This window comes from Oculina patagonica, chromosome 13, assembly GCF_052425735.1.
Source record: "Oculina patagonica isolate OP01 chromosome 13, crgOcupat, whole genome shotgun sequence".
Lineage (NCBI taxonomy): Eukaryota > Metazoa > Cnidaria > Anthozoa > Scleractinia > Oculinidae > Oculina > Oculina patagonica.
Genome location: NC_135770.1, coordinates 24539083 through 24564557, shown reverse-complemented (window position 1 = coordinate 24564557; position 25475 = coordinate 24539083). Strand labels below are relative to the sequence as shown.

General features: G+C 37.3%; 1 protein-coding gene across 1 annotated transcript; it reads right to left on the bottom strand.

Annotated features, from left to right (window-relative positions):
* Positions 1 to 2475: 2475 nt before the first annotated feature.
* On the bottom strand, positions 2476 to 24376 carry LOC144636259 (uncharacterized). The gene is made up of 14 exons (XM_078495422.1): positions 23018 to 24376; positions 21948 to 22273; positions 21462 to 21606; positions 18420 to 18751; positions 12168 to 12309; positions 10629 to 10978; positions 10237 to 10375; positions 6581 to 6909; positions 5925 to 6066; positions 5204 to 5460; positions 4955 to 5069; positions 4500 to 4536; positions 4252 to 4384; positions 2476 to 3338 (listed from the first exon to the last, which is right to left on the bottom strand). The coding sequence occupies exons 1-14, from the start codon at positions 23091 to 23093 to the stop codon at positions 2817 to 2819; spliced, it is 3045 nt and encodes a 1014-aa protein (XP_078351548.1). The 5' UTR covers positions 23094 to 24376; the 3' UTR covers positions 2476 to 2816.
* Between the last annotated feature and the right edge of the window lie 1099 nt (positions 24377 to 25475).

Here is a 25475-nt window from a genome sequence, read left to right as displayed (position 1 = left end):
TGGTTTTACAAAATGTAAAATACAGTTTATTTCTAGGTATATATACAAGCATACTCGGTTGTATAATTGAAAAACTCCCTGATGAAGTGTGCGCTAGTCACACGAAACACGTAATCGTGAAAAAGTTCGCAGACAGTGCTGCTCGCTGGCTTAACTTAACTTAAAAAATCAATTGAAAATTGGGAGCATCGCCACTGGCTGGACACCAAAACAATTGTTTACACAGAAAACGACACACAAAAAAAAAATATTTGTCTTAAAAAAATTGATCCCTATCCTTCTAAAAAGTATAATGGTCCTTCCCTCAGTATGTCGGACTCGAGAGGTTGACGTTCAAGCCATGCCGTCCATGCCGTGTCCTAATGTTCTTGCAAAAGACACTTAACTCTCACTTGAAAAGAAACCAGGAAAACCCGGGAATATAAATGGGTACTGGCCAACCGTTAAAGGAGCTACGTCACGGATAACCCATCTTGAAAAAATTGGCAAGTTTTTTCAAGTTTGTCGTCCGTTAATCTGCCTGTTAATTTTCGTCAGTCGAAACCATCCTTGGTTTGTTTTCGCATTTTTGTTACTCCTTTGTTGTTTTTCTACATTACACAACTATTATTTTAAGATTTTCTTGAATTTGGAAGTAATCAGAAAAATCACTTAAAATATTGTAACATTGCTCCTTTAAAGCGTCAACTTGACCAAATAATTGGAATTAGTCCTGTACCGACTAGCCTTCGATCCAGGGTAAGTAGCTAATTTTCATTGTCGCTTCATTCTTCGGAAACCAGAGAGTGGGGACTTTGCATCCTCTTGCTTATTTCGAAGAAGCGTAAGTGTCGGACATATTGCACGAAATATTGCTTAAAACCCCGCCTATGGTTTCTATTGCAACATTCACATTTTTCTTCGCAGCACAGTTGAACCTCTCTACACCGGTCTCTAAAAAAAAAAAATAAAAAATATCGGACGAGATGGGGAAAACATAGTACTTTATTCGTAACCGCCATAGATTTCTGATATGTCATATGATTTCATAGATATGTCAACAAAGATTCAACTGCGAACACATAGGGAGGTCTGCCTGTGATAACTCAAGCAACAAGTGGTTTCCTTGTCTCATTCAAGCACTGCAATTTTACCCTCGATTTCTCGAACATCCCAATTAGTCGAACCAATTTTCGTTTCCCTTGGAGGTTCGAGTAACCGGGATTCACTGTATTCAGAAAAAGACAAAATAACAACTGTAAGAAATGACATCAAGTCAAGTTTAATAACAACAATAAGTACACAAATTAAAGTACAATAGCCCAATATAGTGGCTAGGAATGAAGATGCGGTTTTTTTTCTCCATAATGGAGACAAACGTAGTCGAACTTCTTTGCTATGGAAGTAGTCTGGGAGGTTGGGTTTCTAAACATGAAAAATGGAGCAAGTATAATCCCGTGGGAATTTTTTGGCTGAAAGCAAACCACTAGGCTAGAAATGTTATTTGGGACCTAGTCCCCACACTCTAGACATGAAAAGGTTTGGTGGCAACTTTGCAACTTGCTCAGACGGGAATTATGGGGGTTCGAAATTCTGACACCTGAAGATCAGCATGGAAACGAGGCTGGAAAATAAAATCCTTTATAACTCGCATGAAACTAGACCGTTACTCAAAATATTATACTTGAAATCATACTTGAAGTGCAGCGCGGATGCTTTTTTGAAAAACGAGTAATTGGTAAAGCAAGAGTTAATAAACTATGTGCTTTAATTGAGGTAATCAATATTTCTCGGCAAAAATGTTTTGCCATCTTTGGCTCAGATAAACCCAATAACCGTGTAACTTTGACCTTGGTCCCTCCAAGCATTTGCAAAATTTGGCATGCGTTAGATTCTGTCTCCAAATTTTAACTGCAATGTTATTACGACACTACACTGCTTTGATCTTATTTTAAATGGCTACAACTCGCGTTTGGCAAGACCTGTAAGTTCTTCTTTGAACTTAACAGTTTAATACGTAAGTTCGTTGCTGACATTTGGAAAAGTGTGAGTCGTGCATACCTATCTTTCGGAAAAATGTATTCTTATCTGAAATATTTCCAGTACATAAACAGGGATATTTTTTTTAAGGTGCATCAGAAACAAACCAAAAACCGACAAATAATTTGCCAAGCTCGTCGCTTAACGGTCTTATTGCACCATTAACGTTTGGGTTTATCTAAACAACGACGAAGGTGTAGGCTGCCCTACCCCTTACTTCACGATTGTTTTTATAGAATTTTGGTATAGAACAATAGAAAGTTACGTCACTGGATTACGTAAAATCTGGCTATCTCCTGGTCTGCTGTGCTTTTTAGTAAAGACCGTTTTTAAGATTAAAACTATGCACACTTTGTGAATCCTCGTGCTATCTAAAGGAGCTAGGTCACACAGTTGAAGGAAATTTTAGTACTGACCTAATGGTTATTTAATTAACTGAAATATCACAATAACGGCTAAAACTGCAAAAGAGCGCAAAAGAAACACAGAGAAGCGAAAAAGGGCATTAATAACAAAACTGGAGAAAAACGGATAATGGGTAAACTTGTAAAACTTAGACCCATCTCTTTCAAGTTACTCGGTACAAATTTTATTTTAACACGGTTGAAACATCAAATGCCCGGAAATCATCTTTGTTTGTTAAATGGCCGTTGTTTTACAGCAAAAGACTGTTGCTCTGTTTGCTACAATTTAAAATTTAGATGTCGTTATTTAAAAAGGCAAACAGAATTACCTAATGACATCGTGACCTAGCCCCTTTTAGAAGAAACTATAGAACAATGGGCGCTGACTTTTCCTCATTGAACCAAGATGTATCCCATGGCTTTGATGTTTTTGCCGCCGTTATCTGATGAGTGTGGCCCCAAGTTTCCACACGTGTTGGTGTCATCGATGTACCCTCCCCCACCAAATCCGACTCTGGAATCACAAGTGCTGCATGCTGAAACATCGCTACCAATGATACCAATTCTCGCTTTAGACGAATCTGCAGAACAACCAGGGTTAAATCCTTCACGGTTACACCCAGTCTGCAACGTGCCTTGGGGACCAATCAGCGACTTCCACGTGTCACGACCCAACGAGGTTTCCCTGTATTGCCCGTCAGCGATCAATGAGTACAGAGAGTTGACCTGGCTTGTTGATGACATGACAATGAACCTGATCTGTTGGCTGATCTTCATGCCAAGACAAATCTTGAAAAAGGGTGTGTTCCAGTAGGTCGGTAACTTGGTCTCGTTACCGTCAAACCCAGTCTTGCCTCCTAAAAGATTAGAGACGTTCTTGTCACTCCAGTATGTCGAGTCATAATGAAAAGTTTCCTGTAAAAGAATGTAAAATAAAAAACGGTGATAGATCACTATTTTTGATAGATCACTACCATTATTAGCATCATTAGCATCATCTATTTTAATTCATGTACATATCTTCTTATCCTTTCCCTTTTTTAGCATTTTAAAGATATTTGTAATTTGAAGTAGTAGACAAATAATTTGTATTTTAAATTAATTATTGTAATATTAGAGTTTTTAAATCTTTGTAATTAGATTATTTAGATTAATTAATTAGTTTTATATTTTTAGAACCTGTAATTTTTTTAAAAAAATAGAGGGCCACAGGTTTTTCAGAATTGCTGTTACGTGCTACCCTCTTTAAATTAAGTTGTCTATCTATCTATAATACCAGTTTTTTTACTTGTTGTGAAGAATATAGTGATTATTTAAAACTTTTCTTTGTTATCACGTGACATTATCAAAATTCTTAAATCCAAAACCGCACAGCCCCGTCTCATCTTTTACTGGCTATTAGACATCCTAAATATAAATTATATCTTTCTGGAGGTTGTAAGCTCAATAGCTCCTTCGTCTTTAAAGTAGAACGTTATGAAACTCGGAGTTTTCACACCAGACGACATCATGATGGCCACCAGTAGGCTGTCACGTATGTTTTCAAAAACCGACTCATCCTGTGATTTTTAGCAATCTGAACAGATAATCATGTATAAATGCATTAATAAAAGCATTTATACATGTTAAGTATTGTTTGATTGCCAACCTCACCGCGACCATGCATCATAATTCACAATAAGCTGCTTATAAGCTGTTCAGCGCCGTGATTGTATGTGGCAATTTATCAAAATGCAAGGCGGTTCATTTACTAAAGAGTAAATGTCGTTTGTCAGTCGTTTGGAAGATTTAAAATAAATCAGTTTTGACCTGCAACGTTGTTGAATACCTTTTGACCGTCGATCTTCATGACAAGCGTCCATCCACCACCTCCGCAGTCTCCAAGGTCATCGGTCATGTGACAAAAGACCGGAAGTATAACCGAACCCATTTTCAGCGGGTAGGCTTTGTTCCCTCCAGCCCTGAAACACAAGGATACATCCAAGAGAATTAATTCTTCAAGTCGAACATAAACTGGTTCTAATCAATAAAATGGTCAATTGCATGTGGCTAAATTTAGGTATAGCTGCTACTTACAAATTGTTGTCATACAATTCCTTGCAGGTCCTGGCCACTAAACAAAGAAAATAGACATGTTACTTTATATTGATTTTTTTTTTTTGAGGTAGAAGAAAGAGCTTGTGCACAAGAAAATATTATTACTAACTTTTAAAATACTGAAGTAAAATTGATAGTTTTTCCAATAAATTTATCCATATCGTGACCTCTCGGCCCGTTTCATTTTTGATCTATTGCATACCCTAATGAGAGCAGTTAATTACTTATTACAACTTTTAGGTGAAAACATCCTGGAAAATTCACGGTTTCCTTTGAAAAACGACAACAACAAAAAACGTTTGCACCAATCCTTCTTACTCACCTTCTGATCAAGTAATGGATCTTAAATTCTGCATGCGAATAAACCTTCAAAATCTGTTATGTTGAATCAACGCACAATAAAATTACTCTTTTTCTGTTATTGTCTGTTTTACCTATTTCGCAGTTTTCTCCCTTAAAACCAGTCTGGCACATACAGCGGTATTTCTTGTATGTATATCCGTTCAGGCAGGTCGCATTATGAAAGCATGGGTTACTGGAGCACGCGTTCTGATAAAAACAAAAATATGTTTCACTGATGCTGAAGTCATTTCACTGAAAACAGACCGTCTCGACAGCCATAAATAAAGAAAAATATTTAACAAGAGGAATCAAACCACCGTTGACTGAGTTACAATTCTCACCTCAGTACCCCTGTAGGTAAATCCTTCTCGAGGTTTAAGATCTTCAGGGTGTCGCGTGTGATCAGAATCGCTCAGTTGACACATGACTTGGTCGTTGATTGGTGGACCGGTGTTGAATGACACACAGATACTTTCCATGGTACATCGCCCTCTGCATGAACTACGCATTCCGACACTTAAAGAAATATTTTTAAACACGTGACCCCGAAGAGCGTGTCCATCTACTGGCGAGTGAAAATTAAGAGATCGGCAGGAATCTGGAAAATAAATAAAACAATAACAACTATCGTCGTCGTCATCATCATCATCATCACCATCATCATCATCATCATCATCATCATCATCATCACCATCATCATCATCATCATCATCATCATCATCATCATCACCATCATCATCATCATCATCATCATCATCACCATCATCACTACCTTCACTCGAATGCTAGTAGCAATGTATTAATGTAGTTTGATAATTATTAATTTTTAATTGACTTCAGTCCTTAATTTGCTCATGCTTAGTTGCTTCAAAAATGTCCAAAAAACGCGAAAGGAATTGATCTCTGCAGTCATTTGATTTTTTTGTTTTGTTTTGAAGAGAAATCAGGTTCTTCAAGACTCTTACTTGCGTTCTCCTTGTGTTGGTAAGTATAACACTGACTTGTAATTAAAACATCGCAAAAACGTTGAAATGCTTGGTGCGAGGTTAACATATTCTGTACCTTGTAGACAGCCATAGAGTTCCACCCTCATTGATATGTGTTCATACCAAGCCATTGGTCGAAAACGAAAGTAACGTGCTGTGATTGGTGGGTTTAGAACATGGTAAACAACGGTGTCCTGGTCTGTATTTCCAGCAAATTCCTGCATTAGTATAAGATGGCAATGTGTCAATCATTAATTGGAGAAAAATGATTATATTAATTCCAAAAAATGTCACCAACGCTAATAATTTTTAAAATAAAAACTTTGAGGACAGGTAGTGGAAAAGCTTGATAAGGCCCTTATAGAACTCTGTCAAGTGAAATTGTCAATCAGAAAAATAAGGGCCGTACGGAATGAGTGCCAAAAATTGAAAGCGCGTTATGTAATAAGCAAGGTTGCTAATTTTGTGACCACTTATGCCTCAGTTTTATGGCGCTATGGAAGGTTTAAAAAGTAAAAATTGGTATGGAAAAGTTAATTATTATTACTCTCAAAAAAATTTCGCACTTTAACACCATGGGTCTCACGATTGGCAGTTAACGCGTTTTTTCCATTTCTTTCCAAGACCATTCTTTATGATTGACAAGGTAACGTGGCAGGGGCTGTAAAGAACCTTTTTTAGCGGTTCTTTTCTTAACTGACTTACAAACGAACATCCATTCACATTCAATACCTTGTCTTCGTTTTGTCCTTGTTCCCTGTAGTTCTGGAAGTTTACTCCATTGTTACTGTACTGCAGCGTGTAGTTGAATACCCAATGAGCGTAATCATTTCTTCCTTGTGTTGCTACACGTGTTACTTTAGTGTACTGACTTCCCAGATCCACCTGTAGCCATTGGTTTGCATCACTTGTGCCAGCCACCCAACCTCCTGTTTTGCCTCCACTGTATTGAATGTGCAATCTTCCTCGGTTGGCGGCCTGATCGACATTATATTCGGAAGAGGCGCTAAGTTTATCATCAGATATTAGCCCGCTTTCAATTCCAAGTGCTTCTTGACACTCTAAAGGTCGCATTGCAAGCGATACAGATACACAAATTAGTGGTGTTTTACTACCTACATTGTAAAAGGAAATTACTGACCCCGTACAACTCTAACATGAAAGATTTATTATCTCAGAATGCATACATTTTTCATTAAGGAGGCTCGATGTAGTTTTTCTAGGCTAAGGGTGGTTGTTTTGAAAATTAAAATTATCTAGGAAGCCAATGTTTGATTTTTGCCAAAATACACCATAATGATCAAATATGACCAAATTTTATTTTTTTACCTGTCACTTAGTCACAAAGGTTACCATAGCAACGATTGACGTTTTCTTTTGTTCTCAAACAAGCTTGATTTTCTCGAAATCTAGACTGACAATTGGTATTCATTTTTTTATATATTAAAGTTAAGTAGATTGACTAACTGTTGACGAAATTTTAGAAAAATCTGTAAGAGCGTTTTCAAGTAAATCAAGAATGAAAATTTCAGGAAAAAACACCGTTTTAATATAAAATAGTCGCTTTAAAATTGTTTCGTATTATTTGAGCACAGTTACTTTCACTGAAATATAAATACTTACACCATCAAAGACCATTAACTAAAAGCGAAAGACTTTTTGCTTTAATTTGTTAAAATATATCGACTGCCGATTGAAGGAAATTATAAGAAAATACCAAAAACTTCATTCTTGATTTACTCTAAAGCGCTCTTACAGATTTTCCTAAAATTTTGTGTACAGGTAGTCAATCTACTATACTTAAACATATCAAAAAATGAATGCCAAGAGTCAGTCTAGATTTCGAGAAAATCAAGCTTGTTTGAGAACAAAAGAAAACTTCAATGGTTGCTATGGTAACCTTTGTGGCAAAGTGACGGGTAAAAAATTAAAATTTGGTCATATTTGATCATTATGGTGTATTTTGGAAAAAATCGAACATTGACATCCTAGATAATTTTAATTTTTAAAACAACCACCCTTCGGCTAAAAAAACTACATCGAGCCTCCTTAAGTTTAGTTCTGATAATTTTCAATGTTAATTGAGATAATAAACTTGGTTTTTGATTTCTCCATTTCATTTGCCTCTGCCAACTTTAAAGTGCATTATTCTTGTAAAAAGAGGACTGAAATCTTATGAAAATTCTCATAAACTCAGATTTAACAAATAAGAAGTTGACAAATATTGTTCTTGCTCAGTTTAAAATAGAGAAGGATGTCCATAGGCTTGCGAGAATTCAAGCGAAACAAAATTAATGCGAAATTATTAACCGAATCATGGGTTTGTACACAACAAATATAGATACGGTTTTATAAAGTGTGTAGTAAAGTTAGATAAAAGGCGGATTTAGGGGCGTGAGGCACCTCACCTTTCGTCTGGGAAGGTTTTCACTTTTTTAATTTTTTCGCTTGTCACCCCTATCGCGCAAATTAACGGTTTCACCCCGACGCCTGCTTTCTCTTTGTTTGCATTCAATATCAGTGATTTCTCCTGAAAAGTGCTTTCATCATAAAGCCAGTCTTGATCGACGTTTAACAGACGTCCTTTAAAATAACATGTATATGACGTGCTTTAAGTAAAGAGGCCAACTTTAAACGGTAGGGTATATTGGAAAAGTTAAAGGGACACTGGCAACCAGAATACATTGCGGGCACGCTCTCGTCGCGGCAACAATTTCTGTATTACAGAAATTCGAAAACTTGACTTTCGAGAGGTAAATATACATGGCCGTCATACAAACCCTAGTAAAAATTTGGGAAATGAATGTGAGGTGCTAAGGAGGAGCCCAAAAAAGAAATGAGGTGCACAGTTCATTGCATGTGAATAGAGTAAAATGATCGAATGGATTTTTTTGTACTGCGTTGTTAACTTTTTCTGGGAATTTTGGTCGGCGATTCTAAGAAAACGTTTGACTCGAAAAGAGCTTTTTAAAGTTGAGGTAGCAGTACAATCAACTGGGTACAGTACATGCAAAGAGTTTTCTCGACTTTCAAGATGCGACATAACAGATTTAAAAACCGCTCTATGGTAAAACTGACTGAGAGTAGATATCGGCCAAATCGATTCAATGAAGACGAATCTCTCAAACAACAACAATTATCCAAGAGCGAAAGTATATTTTCCGTCCGGGAACATTGTTGGGAGTCTAAAATGTGAAATCTTTAGTTCAAAGGCTAGCTTTAATTTTCGCCGAACTGTTCACATTCATAGTTGGATGCTCCCTTTGATTTTAGGGCCGGAAAATTTTTTTCTTCAAGAAACACGCATTTGAACGACAAATGAACCGCACGCCAATTTCCTGCAATTTCGAATTCTATTTTTCGCGAACGACAAAAATCCCAACGAAGTCGTTAACTAATAACACATTGTTTAGTGCCTGCAAATTTGAAAGCTTCGCCTCTGTTTGTTTCATCTATGGCCGAGGTCGGGGCAGCTTTGTTGTTCCTGCACGGTTTGACATTGCTGCCACATACGCAGTTCGCCGAGCACTCAAGCTCGAAGCTCGCATCTCTGCAAACACAACCGCGGTGTTTCCGCTTTTTCGGCTGCGAGTGTTCTTGCTTTGGCATGTCTGAAACAAGCCAACGTAAAATAGATCTTTCTAATTATATTTCTTTTTGAATCGTGAACGAGAAAGTAGATCAAAACAATTTTACCGGTACCGAAGTAAGAATTTTATTGCGACTCACCACTCTGCTTGGATGATTAGCTTGTGGGCTTCCCGACACATAACTGCCACTTACACGAGCTACTGGGGAGCCATAGTGATTAACTGGCAAATAATTGAAATCGGCAACACTTTATCCTCCTGAATATCTAACAAACTTTCATCCATCTTCTCAACTTCTATTTCACGCGCGTGTTTGACACAGAAACGAGCAAACGATATCCCGGATAATAACAACAACAGAGGCGCGCAAAGGACACTGGTTGCCGATGCCCCTTTAAGACTTCGTTACGTACAACGACTTTTTAAAGACCGATTTTCTTCTAATATTTAAATCGATACGCTCTAATAATGCTTTCATGAATATGGCCCTTGGTGCATGCTACTGTGCACGAAGAAGAAGCTCATGCCAATGTGATAGTTGAATTAACCGGCGCGTCAAGCACGTTTTTAAATCTGAGCTAAGTGTAAGAAAACTGTTCACTTTATGAACATTTTGTCGGAATGCATCTAGATCTGTCTACAACGACAAATTACCCGAACAAATTACAGAGGAGTAATTTTGTTTTATAAATTAGAAATGCCTTGTAACATCAGTTCTTCAACAGGTCAAGAAAAGACCTAGACTTAATCGAAAATTATAACGTATTTAAAGAAGATAAAATAAAGACGACTACTTACTTTCGATGCTATACACCTCGACTCTCAGACAGTTCCAACCTTGTTGCCGAGTTGGACGAAAGCGAATATATCTTGCAGAGACTGGTACTGGTAACTTGTGTCGGTCAACTGTGGTACTGTCACCTTTCCTTTGAAATTCCTTAAAACATGCAGATAACATACAGGACTCATACAGGGATTTTTGTCTGATGTACATTTTCACAAATAAATACAGCAATCATACAGAAGCACACTCACACAAACACGCACACACACACATAATGACGCACTTGGAATGCTAATGTCTGCCATAAAAAATGTATTCACGTTGACCAATGCGGCTAATCCCCAAAGTAAGAGAAAAAAGCTCATTTCCACTTCTTCCACGCATTTAAAGAAAATTGAACACTCACAATTTCGGTGCCAGTTCCATCTATATAAGTTGTCCAGGTGCTTCCATTAGCCGAATACGACAACTTGAAGTCTGTTACCCATTCATGTGCTGATCCAATCGCGTCGTTATCTCTGTCCCCCTGAGTAGCAACAGCACACACTTGAACTGTTTTTCCAAGATCAACTTGAAGCCAGTCGTCAGTCCTGTTTGGTTCTTTAGCACACCACCCATCACCTCTGTCGCCATAAAGTCGACCATAGGCAGGCTGGAAAGTTTCGTTAAGTTGAGAAGTAGCTGTCATGTGATCATCAGGGATGACGTCAGGATTGGCAATACCAACAGCATTGTTGAAGCAAAAGTCGAGGATTTCTGTGTGGAAGAGATTTACAGGTAGTATTTTAACTTACCGGGATTAATTCTGTGTATTTGTGTTTTTGTGAATACTGATATATGTATTTTGTACAGCAATACTTCTATTTGTTTTAGCATTCGGAACGGTAACGTAATCTTTAGTTACTAAAACGAAATTTATGATGTAACAGCGTTCAACCATCATATGCAACATTTGAACAATAAAAATGCTAATAAACAGCTTATAAACAGCCAAAATTAACAAGAGATTGCTTAAGAGGGGATTGGGCGCTAACAGTTTCAATTGTGTTTTTTTTTTCTTAAAATCTGCCCGTATGACCCTTAGGCTCTTAAAAATAGGATAATGTGACATTTTGCTGATTTTGAAATAAGCACAAAAACTGTCTAACTGTAGCTTTTTTAAAAAAAAATTGGCAGTCTGAGACGTGATTCATCCTTATAAATAACTTGTGAAAGTGTCATAATGTGTTGTACAGTAGGTTTTTGAGAAGTTTTGGGGCAAAAATAGGTTTTGAAAACCTTTGACGAGAATCAAATTGCTCACGCCCTTTTTTTAGCGCGCGCCAATTTGATGTCATGGGTCGCGTTCGACGAAGAAACACAAAATAAAGAAATACTCCCAGGGGGGGAAGGCGGGGTACTCCGGCTTGTAAATGACGGGGATGATCGAATGAAGGCAAAACTCAGGACCCAAAAAATCCCTTAGTCTTCCGACATTACCCAAAAAATCCCTGGACCAAAAATAACCCCCCAAAAAATCCCTTGTCAAATTACCCCTAAATTGCCAGGAGGGGCAATAACGCTCGAGTTTGATTATTCATCATACCATAAATACGCCAAGGCCGCGCCAAAGCACTTTAGTTCGTTTTTTAAACCCCAAAAAATCCCCTATTTGAATAAAGTCACCCAAAAAAATACTTGCAAAATTTTCCAACCCAAAAAAATCCCGGAATCGAAAAATTCAAACCCCAAAAAATCCTTCGATCATCCCGTCATTTGCAAGCCGAAGTACCCCCCCCCCCTCCCCCCGGGGAAATACTCTGCCGTTTGATTGTTGTTGGTTATGTCTGAAAGCGTTTTTAACATTCTCTCGTATACCAAGTTGGGTTAAAGTGCTGAAACTTGTTTTTCTTTCTGTTTAGAGTTGCTAGCGCAATTTTAGTCCGCAATTTAAGGCCCCTCGTACCTTGGATACATCCATACATCTCCACCCTCATTGATATTCCGGCATTCCAAGTCATTGGTCGAAAACGAATGTAGCGTGCCCTGATTGGCGGGTTTAGTCCATTATAAACGGCATTTGCCGAGTCTCTGTTTCCTGCAAACTCCTATATGAGTAAAAGATCGTAAATAGTCAGGGATATCTATATCTACATAAAATAAAAATGATAAAATCTATACGGACTTCACACCAGTTATAAAAATGTTGGAGCGTACTTGGGGAAAATTAGATCTCTTCCTGACTGCAACAGGAGGTTCCAGGACGCTGTTGCAACTTGGTTCAAGTTTTTAATGTTTCTTCTTCAGCAACAACTGCGCAACTAACTATAGTCAACTAATAGCCTTTCTTATATAGGTAAACTGTTGACATGTTTGGGTTTGGGTTTTCCAGGCGTGACACTGGATCCCCACTTAACTTTCAATGATCACATTGTTAACACCATTTCCTCCTGCATGTCTCGTCTTGGACAAATTAATCGAGTTACACACGCCTTTGATAGAAGAACTCTTATCACAGTTATTAATGCCCTAGTTTTTATTAAAACTGTTTTATTGCTCAAACGTGTGGGCAAACTCCTCCAAATGTAACATTGATAAGCTGCAATCTGTACAAAACTACGCATGTAGAATTGTAAGTGGTGCACGGAAATTCGATCACGTCACGCCCATACTAAAAGAATTAGAATGGCTACCAGTATCAAGCCAGCTTTACTATCGAAGCGCCACTTTAGCACTCATAGTCCGGGAGCTAGGAGCACAGAAATGATGTTTTGCACTTCAAGAGTACTGAAAAGGTTTGACAACGGATTTCAATAGATTAAAACCTCCTCTTCCACGCTAGGTAGCTATAGTTTGTGGTTTCAAATTGTGGTATACGTTTTGAGTTATAGCTATGTTTTTTTGGTACAGGTTAAAAAAGGTCACACATGACAACGAGGCTAAAATTGCCACTCCATTTATTCATAGAAACTTATGCAATAAAAAAATAAATGTTATCCACATAACTGATAGGACTCTTTGAAAGTCGATTTTATGGAAAGCACTACCGCTCGCAAAGAAATCACATGATATTTGTCCTCGTTTTGTGTCACGTGTCACAGCATCCTCATTCTCTGATACATAGGAACAGAAACATTTCGCTCACGATCATCTGCAAACCGTTTGCTCTTTCAATTTGCTCTTTCCGCACTCAAGAAAGGCAATATTTTTTTTAAAATTTATAACTTGTTGAAATAAAAATCTTGACCAAACGCGTTAAAGTAGCGCCTTTGTATTGAAGCCTCGTTTTCGTGTTAAAAGAAAAAGAGAAAATAATATTAAAATTGGTAAAGAAAGAAGAAATGTTTAATGAAATTTGCCCACAAGAAATACAAAATGTGAAAAACATTTCAAATACATGCAGGTGCCGTCAATTGTAGCGCAAAAAAATAATATGACGTTTAACTACGTTCTGCAGACCTATCAGACCCAATTTTTAAATCTTCTTCTTTAAAAAGAAGAAGATTTAGATTGTTTCCACCTTAAATTTTGTTCAAACTTGTCTCGTATTTAAAAATTATAAACGGTCGTGATGACGCCTAGAATATCATAAATACCAGGTCGCAAATAGTCATTCTATTTCTACGTCGGCACTTGTGGTCCCCTTTACAGTGCAGCATTTTTTATTACTTTTCTATCCATGCCCAACAGGGTATGACAAGGTCTTTAGTAGGTTGGTTATATCTTCCAACTTAAGTCTGAATGACTTTGGCTTCAGGGACATACTGTAATGTTCTTTTTTCACAGAACATGACATAGCACAAACAGCTCTCTTTCGGGATGAATACATTCTATAGATAAAAGCTTTGGTTTGTTTGCTGAGTTCTCGCACCATCTTTCGAATCGTGTTTGGTGTGTAATAGAAACCTTGTGCAGGCTTTCTCGCGGCCAGAATGCAATTATCGCACACATTTATCACATCCCTTTCGTTTTAAGGAGACTTTTTGTGAGGGGGACGAGTGGTGGTTAGGAGGGGCCCGGGGGTGGGCTTGGGAAGAGGCAGGTATAATCAAGGTATAATCTTAAGGGTTTGGCACCTACCTATATAGATTCATTAATTAGTATCAAATCAACTTCACGGTATGACCTTAGAAGCTCTAATGACAGCCTTCTCCTTAGTTATCCAAAGCCGTTATCCAAGGCAACACTGGGTGATCGCTCCTTTACATAATTTTGCTGCCCCAAAACTTTGGAACGCTCTTCCTTTAGCCATCAGATCTGTGAACACTGTCACCGATTTTAAAGGCAAACTTAAAACATATTTGTTTTCTAAAGCGTTTTTATTAAAATCCGAATAGAATTGTAATTTCTTAGAATTTTAGATTTTAGTTAGGTATAAATTGTATTTTAACGCTTGTAATTTTTAACCTATAACTTAGTTTTTAAGAATTTTAGTTTTTAAGCCGTAATTTTAACTTTTAGCGTGTAACGTTCATTTTTTTTTTTTTTTTTTTTTTTTTTTTTTTGTAATGCGCATTTGAACATTTACGTATGGAATTTGCGCACAACAAATTCGTAATTATTATTATTATTATAAGCCTTCCAATATGACCAGCAAAACCAGGCTCTTACTTGGTTGGCGGTATGGCTTACTTTAAGCCTCCAATCGTCCGAAGTAATAACATTTGGCAGCTTGCCTCAAAGCACTTCAACAGTGTTATCTCTCACTTAAAGAAGGTACACAGTGTGGGGTGAACATTGGCCAATATCCGTCCGGCAAAGGTGCAGAGTGAAAGAAGAGAGGAAAAACATTGAAAATCGATATCAATGACCCTCATACATCACTTCCTTGAGTTAAATACAGGGAAATACCCGCGAGTAAGAACCTAATTTTTCCCAGGTTAGCCTTAACGGACCCGGCGTCATATGTGGGTTGAGTTTGTTGTTGGTTCTCGTCCTTGCTCCGATGGTTTTTCTCCGGGCTCTCCGATTTTCCTCCCTCCACAAAAACCAACACTTCTAAATTCCAATTCGATCGGGGATTCAGGGCCACAATGAAAACAACTGGGACACCAGTAAATGTGTTACCCTTCAAAAGACGGTGTTTTTAAACGGGTTCTTATATAAATGATAGTAACACAAATTTAGGTTATTCAGGTTCTAAATGGGTTCTTGTTTTCTAAAGAAAATTTTCTTTGAAGGTAATAGAACTTTTAGTGGTATTCGACCTATTCCTTGTATAAAATGTGCATACCACAAAGTGCTTATGTAAAAAGCACTATTTAATCTTTTAGGATATGACATTATGATTATATATGCACAGTTATGCTTTTTCCAAACTTCCAAAAAAAAAAAACATTTTTAATCAATTTTAGAAAATAAGAACCTGTTTCCAATTTTTTAGGTTCTTATACAAATGGGGTCTAATTCCCAAATTTTAGCCTAACAGGTTCTAAACTGTACTGTTAGGTTCTTACTCGCGGATTTTTACTGTACATATATAATATATTTAAAAACCAATCCGATCCTTAAAAATATACTTAAAACAAGAACTTTGTCATTGCTACTGAGTGTAAAAATAGAAATTTTGCAGTTTCTATGAAAAAGAGAAAGCCAAAAATTCGTGAGATCATTAGATTCAAACAACGAGGAAGCCGTCAGAAGGGTTCTATTAGTCGCCAAACATGATTCGAAAGATGATGTGAGAGCTTTCAATCAATCGCCAGATACTGAATGAGTGATGTACTGGTACTCAGGGTCATGTTTTTTATGCTTTCACTCACTCCTGGGATGCAATTCTGCAAACTTTGATGTTGATTATGGAAAGCAAAATACTTGGATACTCGTACGTATTAACACAGGATATCAAAAAATCTTAAAACGTTGGAGAAAGCAGTAGGGAAGACCACAGAATGGAGTTTGCTAGAGGAGATTCTGCATGAATCTCTTACCAAGAAAGGCTGATTAACTTGTACTATACTATGGATGAGTCATGTTGTGTCAAAAGAAACAGAATAGCAAGTCTGTCTCTACAACAAACGTCATTTAATCTTCCACTTAGCTTCTTGATATAGTAAGACACATCAATTTTATTTTCCTTTCGTCAGGTAGCCCTTAGTTTGTTTTTCAAGGTAACGGTGTGGTTTTGGGCAACCCAATGACGGGCCGAAAGCCATAATTGACAGTCACTTTCTGCAAGATAATTTTTTAAGACTTATTCTGAAATATTTTGTCAATTTTGCATTGTTTTTTTTTTGTTCTTGATGTTTTTCATTGGTTTTTGACGACGAATGACAGCATTATATTTTTTTTTTCATATCCTCAACAATGTATCATATAGGTCACTATTTCTGAAACGAAGTCAAAAAATAATGTAAAATAATGGAACATTCATCCCAGAATGACAATGGCTGGCTACAATCTACTCATTCTGCATTGTTGCCTAAAAACTAGTAACGTCATGGTTAAAACGATACGAGATCCCAGGCAAACGCTCGACACATCAAAACATTCACGGGGGATAAATGCTATAATAAACTTTTTTTATCATAAAGTAGATCTTCTTCTCAAAATTTCGGAAAAAATCTCAAGGCTACGTTGCTTATACATCTTTCAATTTTTAACGTGCGAGGGCTGAGGGAATAGAGCAGGCAAGATTCTGAATAAACGTAACAGTCTTGAATATCATGGTTTTTTGTTTCTTTAAAGCTATATTCAAGGAAAAGTCTGTTTATGCATGGGAGTTTACAAAAATCTGCATCGCCAATTTTTTTCCAAGCCCGTGCAATCTCGGATACAACTGTTGAGGCACTTGGCCAAATGTCCACTTAATAGTGTACAACAGTTCTTTTTTACCCTCCGTCACCCTCCCTCATTTGGTCATTGCTTCATGTTTGTTAATGTTGTTGTGTTGTGAAAACAATACGAAATGAATAACAAACCGTTTAAACTTAAAAACGTCTAAATGCAGTTCGAACGAAACAAAATTTGACTACTTGACGTCGTCTTGTCCGTAGATAGCTAACTAAATGGAGTACAAGTTATAATAAAATCTTAGATGGGCAACTTTAATTTCTAATATTTTCTTTGTTTTATTTTGAGGTTATTGGTTCTGGGTAGAATATTTTTAAGCACCAATTGCGATCTCTAACTTTATTTTCTACTGTAACCGATCGACAACACCTGTTTTTAGATATTTTCTGTTGGAGAAAATTTCATCAAACGTTGTTTTTTCCCAACCAGGTTTCTTCTCCCGGTTCGTTTACCTGTTAACACTAAAGCGAGGCTTTAGTTAAAAGGCGCCACTTTAACAGCTTTCGCCAAGTTTTTAACGTCAGCAAGTGATGAATTTTAAAAATACGGCCTTTCCTTAGTGTGGAAAGAGCAAATTGAAAAAGCAAACGGCTTGCAGATGAATGTGAGAGAAAAGTTTCTGTTCCTATGTAACAAAGAATAAAGATGCCGTGACACGTCACACAAAACGAGAAGAAATATCATGTGATTTCTTTGCAAGCGGTGGTGCTTTCCATAAAATCGACTTTCATAGAGTCCTATCAGTTATCTGGATAACATTTATTTTCTTATTGAATAAGTTTCTATGAATAAATTGAGTGGCAATTTCAGCCTCGTTCTCATGTGAGACCCTGTTTGACCTGTACCGTCTGACAAAAACATAGCTATAACTCAATTGAAACCACAAACAGCAATTTGAAACCACAAACTACCTAGCGTGAAAGAGGAGGTTTTAATCTATTGAAATCCGTTGTCAAACCTTTTCAGTACTCTTGAAGTGCAAAACGTCATTTCTGTGTTCCTAGCTCCCGGACAATCAACGGGAAGACGATTTCGTTGATTTAATGCCTAGATGCACTGGCCAAGTTCACCTTATCGCACTTGTTTAAGATAGATGGATGGATCGATGGAGGGATCGATTGCATCTTTTATTTATACACAAAATCCTATCAAATATGAACATAAAGATTAAATTTTGGTTTCCACAAAATCCGTGAATAAACTGACAGATAGATGGATGGATGGATGGATGGTTGGATGAATGGATGGATATAGATGAATTGATTATCAATTATCTCCTTTTGTGAAAAGTGATGACGCGCGTCACACGTGATAAAGGACGGTTGGCCTGCGAAGACAGGCAAACCAATTGTTTAAAATAAACGTATTGCTTAAAATAATTTAAGCGGGCTTCCCTTTAAAATTGACATGAGTACAAAGTACATACCTTGTCTGCGTTTTGTTCCCTAAAGTACTGAAAGTTTACTTCATTGTTGCTGTACTGCAGCTTGTACGTTTTTACCCAATGGTTATAATTATCTCTCCCTTGCGTTGCGACACCTGTTACTTTAGTGTTTTGACTAAGTAGATCAATCTGGAGCCATTGATCCACATTAGTTTCTCCATTAGCCACAACCCAACCTCCTTCGCTTTCTGCGCCAAACTTTAAGCGTAGTCTGCCTTTCGTGGCTGCACTGTTAGAATCATCATACTGCGAAGAGGCGCTAATCTGTTCATCCGAGATTTCACCGCTTATCATTCCCAAAGCTGTGTTACATTCTAAAGATTTCAAATAATACGTTTAAATACATTTTAGATAAAACTTTAAAAACTGGTTCTCATAAAATTGCCCCGATCGTTTGCAAATACTGAGACGGCGATCGAAGCGATTGGCAGCGATCGGGATTTCGCATATGATCGTCCGATCGGTTGGTATGAGGTAAGACCTACGAAAGACAATCGTTTTAGCCCTAGATCCAACAAAATTTCAGCCTTCAATGAAAGAGCAAAACTGGTGGCCTTCTATCTTCCAGGTTATATTAGATTTACGGCGAAGCAGGGAAAGAGAAGCTAGAAGGATAGAACACAGGCAATCCAAGCGATCGTCATCTTGCCAATCGCCGCAGCGGTTAGCGATCGTCTGTGTAATGTTCTCATATAATCGCTCCGATCGCAAGAAAACTTTTTGTAGTGACAGAGGCGATAGAAACGATCGGGGCGGTTATATGAGAACCAACCTTAAGGAATGTTTATGGATAATGTATCTCTGGGGGGTACGACAATGTATTTGGGTGCAACATGTGATTGCGTTATGCCAGCCCGCTGATTATTGCCAAAAAAAGAATAATAGTTTATTAACGGTGGTAATAAGAGACGCAACTAGAACTCATATTAGTTAAGCGGTGCGAGCCATCAAGCTGCCAGCATATCTAAGATCTCTTCCTCTTTCCTTGGGATTGGCAAGTAATTCTACCAAGGAAACAAAGTTTTCTCGAACAGTCCAAGCTTAATACGTAGGTAATTGAATTTTTTTTAAATATTGCAGTACTTTTATAAGTTCTAAAAGGGCTTCTTGAAGGAACCTGAAAATGGCAGTAATGTATGGTTGAAAAAAGACACCAGTTAAAATATTCAAACTTTCCAGGTATGTAGCCAGACAATGCAAAAGTTGTAATTTATTTCCCTTTTTTTATTTATTTTCTTGTGGCTGCCAAGTAAAAAAAAACTATAAAAGTAAAAAGAGCTTAAATGAATGATGATTGTAGGAATGTAAACCGGCCGTAAATACTGTATTTAATTAAGTACTTCCCCGGAAGGCTGATTTCTTTCTGAGTTAAGGAAAGTGGGGGAGGGAAGTGCGGAGGGGGAGATTGACAGAAAAGGGGTTATAAAAGCGGGAGAGGGCTTATTTGAAATCGTATATCAGTTCAGGTGACATATAATAGAAATAACGTGGATGTGTCGATGTTTTAGTGACTTTTGGTTACAATGTTTCACAAATAGCAAAAATAATAAGTAAGTGTTGTTGATGAATATCTTTAAAAGCGTAAAGGTGCCTTGTTTTTTTGTTTGTTATTTATTGTCAAGAGCAAGGCTGATACTACGTAGACCACTTTAAGCGATAGCGGCATGATAGAGCACAAACTTTAAGCCAAAATGCAGCCGCGGACATCTGTTTCGACCTGTGTGGCAGCTAAAGAGTGGGACAATCCGCGCTAAAGCCAGTTGTCTACTTAATTATACAGCTGTCAGTAAATCCTATATTGTCAGAGCAAACATTTTTCCTTAATTTCTGGTTAACTGTCCAATTTGGGATTAAATTTGGATAGTTTCAATTAGGACTTTCACTTAAAATGCACAAACAGTTTTGTCTCAGCCAATCGTATCCAAAAAAAATCAACATGTGACAGATATAAGCTAGTTAGCACAAAGCATTGTGTCAGCCCTGTAAACTTATCGAATTGTTAGTCGACAATGGCGGAATTATATCAGGCAGATTTGCTACGTTTTTTCCATTCTTTTGAGCTTTTCAGCAATAGTTACGAAAAGGAGACATTTTCCACATTGTCAGAAGGGGAGCTAGCTGTATTAAGAAGCAAAAACCAAGACCGAAACACCTTTAAGAGTACAGAACTTGGATGAACGCAAAGCGAAGTAGGAAAACTGGAAGATATCGCTCGCCATGAGCTAGATGCAATTCTCTGTCGTTTTTTGCTTAAATTCGAACAAAAGACGGCAATGAATACAAACGAGATAGTGGAAAGGAGGATGTCTCGTTCCGATACTTTTTTTACGACTTTCATCGATTGATGCAGTGTTTTCACTCACTTTGTAGCAAGCTTTGCAAACTCAGGTGAATAAAATTGCACTGTTTTGTTAAGTTTTATTTGTGAAGACATTGCTTTGAGTGAGTTGCATATGCTGTGTTATGCTTATATTTGCTGAAGACTTTTCCTGTTCTGGACATACTAAGTTTATTGTTGACGCTGGATTGACTGACTACAAGCTATATAACTAATATTTAACAGGACTACATGACTTGTCCAATTTGAAAATAATTAGATTCAAAAAATTCCTCTGAAAGCCAAATTGGACTCGGCCTACGGCCTTGTCCAATTTTGGCTGCCCTCGAATTTTTTTTATCCAATTATTTGAAAATTGGACAGCATGTAGTCCAATTACGTACATGTATACAAATGGCACATGATGATGACCTCAGATGAGCTCACATTCAAATGTCTGCCAACTGGACAACGTCATAGCAGGTGACTATTGAGCAATAAGCAGAAAAATTGGAAATATCATGCCGATGTCGCGATAAGGAAAATGCGGATAGACAAAACTGTCCTGCAATGGATACATGGCCAAACCATGTTAAAAAGATATAGACCGCATATCCGACCAACATGCCCCGTCAGTAGTATTAGCCTTAAAAGAGTGGACTCAAATAGTGGGAGCTTAAACGAGCTTGACGACACCCTTAACTTACCTTGTAGACTGCAGTCGTAAAGCTCCACTCTCATCGCAATTTGCGAATTCCAAGTCACTGGGCGAAACTTAATGTACCGTGCTGTGATTGGTGGGTATAGTTCATGGTAAACAGCCGTGAGCCGGTCTGTGTTTCCATCAAATTCCTTAATGAAAAAGAAGGTGAAGTGTCAAAAACACATCATTCTGAACGTCCAATTTCTAACCGCTGCCCATCTACTAAATCACGGAAACTAATTTAGAGCTTCGTTCCACCATCTACTACAGGTACGCCAAAAAAGTGTTAAAGGATTTTCCAATAAAACAAGGTGAGTTTAAAATTAGTTGCATAGAAGAGTACAAAAAAGCCAAACAAGCCTTATTTTTCCTTTGAATACGATGGTGAAAGCTAAGAATGCGTGAACAGGCAACCATACATTTTTTAATATCCATGAACAACAAGTTATGCAGGTTTTCCTCAAAACAGACATGAATACAAAGTGTATACCTTGTCTGCGTTTTGTCCTTGCTCCCGGTAGAACTGGGGGCTTGCTCCCTCGTTATGGTACTCCAACTTGTACTTCGTAACCCACATATGGTCACCATATCTTCCTTGCGTTGCGACACCTGTCACTTTCGTGTCATCAGTAAGCAGATCAACCTGTAGCCATTGATTGGCATCATGTGTACCAGCAAGCCAACATCCTGCACCATTGGTCCCGTGTAGTCTTGCCATTGCGGCGCCATGATCGGCCCTATTATTATACGCCGAGGAGACGCTCATTTGTGAGTCCAAAATGGCGCCGCTTTCCACTCCTAGAGCTCGTTCACATCCTAAAGGTTTTAAGTAATCAATACAATGTAACTTGCATGTATATGTTTAATGTGATGTTTTTTTATGTTATGCCTTTCTGACACAGCACACCACACCAATCGTTCAAAAGCCATGTAGGGAAATCTCTCAAGTCGAGTTTTCCTTTCTGTTAGTAGTTCAACAAAGACTATTCGAGCGAACAAGAATGGTTAGCCATTTCATATTCGATTTTCATTTTTTGGTAAGCTTTTTGCTTTATTTGCAAGCTATTCTCTTAAACTTCCTGGGATTACTTTTCTGACATTTTAGGCTGCGGATGTGCTTTGAAACATGCCCTGCTTTAAAGATCACTTATGCAAGTCTGTGGATGAATTAGTTAGGTTACGACACTGGGGCTATAAGAGAAAGGATAGTTTTAAAAATGTGATTAAAAAAGTAATAATGCCAAATTTGGGACGCTTAAAAAATAATAATGAAAATAATTTTTAACGGCAAACATAACCTAAACGCTTGATACTTTCTTATTTGTCTAACAATTGCCATAAAAATGACAGTGGGAATTAGCGTTCTTGCCAATTTTGACATTTCCTGTACTGTTATAATTATGACTCCATATGCATTGTTTACAAAACGTTTGTTTATCACCAAGTTGTACGCCTGGCTGTTGTTATGCTCTCCTTCAGAAGCTTATCCAATGATATATTATCTTTCGTATCTAAAATTTTAACTATGGACAGAAAAACCAGTAATACCAAGCAAGTTACCTATCTCTGCAGCAGTGTTACGGTGAAACCATAGAAGAAACAGTGGCAGTAGGGGTAGCAAAGAACGATATTTCATTTTCAGAAGCTTTCCTTAATGGCTGCCTGAAAGCACTTTTTGCAAGTAAGTCGCAAATTCCACTAATGATGTGAAAGATTTACCTGTTGAGTTTAGAACAAAACATTGCGATTAAAGTGAGTAAAATATTTTTAACAGTTATTTCGATTGCATACTCAAACTGTGAATAAGTGCATGACTACATGTTCAATTCCAAATGCTTTGGAAAATATGTAACGTTCATTTTCAACACAATTTTTGGTTCGGCAAAAAGTAAATCCTGACGTTGAATATTATTTTTTTAAAGTAGATGTGTACCTTACCCGCAATGTAGATGTGTACCTTGCCTGCAGGTTTTACTCCTTTTTTCACGCCCTGTTTTTTGGTGGTCGAAATTCACACCTTACAAATCAAATATTTTACCATCTTGTAAATTATGGATGCGCCAAAATTAGAATATGAGTATGTAACATCCTTTGTGCATCCTTGATGCCCCAATTGACCCAATCATGTGTGCCCGCGTTACTTGCGGTCCATGGTTATGCCGGTGTTTGGATTGTGTTTATTGCTACGACTATCTTAAGATTTCACTTCAGGAGTTTCTTGCTGCTTCATTTTAACCTTTGCTTTATTTTTTCGAGATGTCAGTTATTATTAAGGCCCTTAGCAGCTCTTAGAAAAATGTCATTTCAGACATAATGGTGCTAATTAAGAATACATTTGTTTTGAATAATTATTATAAATTGGGCTAAATTGACCACAAAATATGGGCAAATTTTATTTTTTTCTGAAGGCATGAAACGGTTCGAGGCGGGCTAATTTGTCCATCTAATTGCACCATTGAAATCCTTTGAAAATCCAAAACTATTTCCTTTCCCCATTTTTCAAAAATAGCCTTTCTGTGTCTTCGTTTCGACTACTTTTTACATGGCTATCTTTGCCCTGTCACCTGGGTCAAAAATAAGACTCAAAAAAGTACTGTAAACGGCCCCATTTTGGGGTCTCAAACAGATATTTTCGATTTAGAGTTATTAAACACGCCAAAAAGACATAACTTAAAGAGTGTTCTCACTACAGGCATTTCTACAATATTTCAGAATCTAGAATCGCCGAGAATTAATATTAATAAAGCAGTCGGCTTTAGTTAGCCTTGTGGTACCCAGCACCTCAGACGGGCAGCAAAGCAAAGACACGGTATGTTAAACACAAATCAGAGAATGGTATGTTCTGTTCAAGCTTGTCATTTAGATACTCCATTTTAAATAACTGCTTTAAAACGGTCACTCTAGGAAACCTATTTGTTGACGTGCTTTACTTTGGCATTCAGAAATTCACCATGGCAGCATACATATAACTTGCCTACTGACAAGTCTTTGGAGCTGCATTTAAATTTTAAAACCACACACACGATTTGCGATTTTTTCCAATTTTTCAGTTTAGGCAGTCAGTTTTACAGCGATCCATACAAAAAGTAATTTTCCCTTTATTTAACCATATAATCGAATATTAATAATAAATAAGTAGGTGGAATCTGTCACTAAATAAAAGGTACCATGTAATCGTATTTCGTTAAGCGCTAAATGCTTCATTTTTTTCGAACGATACTTTCAAAATTGGAAACAAAATCGTCGATTTTAAATGTTTTAAAAATTTACCGTATTCATTCGATTAAAGGGACTGTGTCACGGCTAAGTTAATTTTATGTTATTTAATTTTGTCAGATATTCGCTATGAAACTAAATGTTTGCAAAGAAATTAATTCTATAATTCGAAATGACAAAACCGTAGCTTCATTGCGGCCAAATGTGTCTCCCGGGCGTTATAGTTTTCAGTTAACTTTGAAAACTGTTCCGCGGATCATATTTCAAAAACCCATAATTTATCGCGATCCGATTCAATCTTCGACACTTTTGGCCATCCGTACTTTCTTTTCCATTTGGTGTGTTATCTAATATTTCTTCACCGTTTTAAAGCGTTATTTTATATATTTTAACGAATTTGATGGCCTAAGTTTGGCTAAAATTCGTGACACGGTCTCTGTTAGCGCCCCGGGCGCTTATTAAATTTTTAGAACTTGAGTGTGGGCGCTTGTTCGAGGCTGGGAGCTTATTAAATTTTCACCAGTTTTAGCAAGTATTACGTTTATTGTGCAAAGAAACAATATATAATAACAAAACGTGAAGCTGTACCAAAGCTGAATTTCACCTGTTTATTGGAAGTTTCTGTGTAATACTAAGAATACTCGGTCTTCGGGGTAGTCTCTTAGTAGTACTTAGTCAATTTAAATCTCAATTTCAATAATAATAAATACTCCTTTTGTGTACTTCAGTTTTTTAACGGGTGGGGGTGGAGGCTTATTAATTTTTTCCCACCTTTAAGGTGGGCACTTATTCGAGGTATTTG

Excerpts from the sequence above, each read along its gene's own strand:
- LOC144636259 (XM_078495422.1), bottom strand. The coding sequence starts at position 23,093 with ATGAAATATCGTTCTTTGCTACCCCTACTGCCACTGTTTCTTCTATGG. Across the intron at positions 18,752-21,461 it reads TTACGACTGCAGTCTACAAG|AATGTAACACAGCTTTGGGA; the intron begins GTAAGTTAAGGG and ends TGAAATCTTTAG. Across the intron at positions 5,461-5,924 it reads ACTCTATGGCTGTCTACAAG|ATTCCTGCCGATCTCTTAAT; the intron begins GTACAGAATATG and ends TTTATTTTCCAG.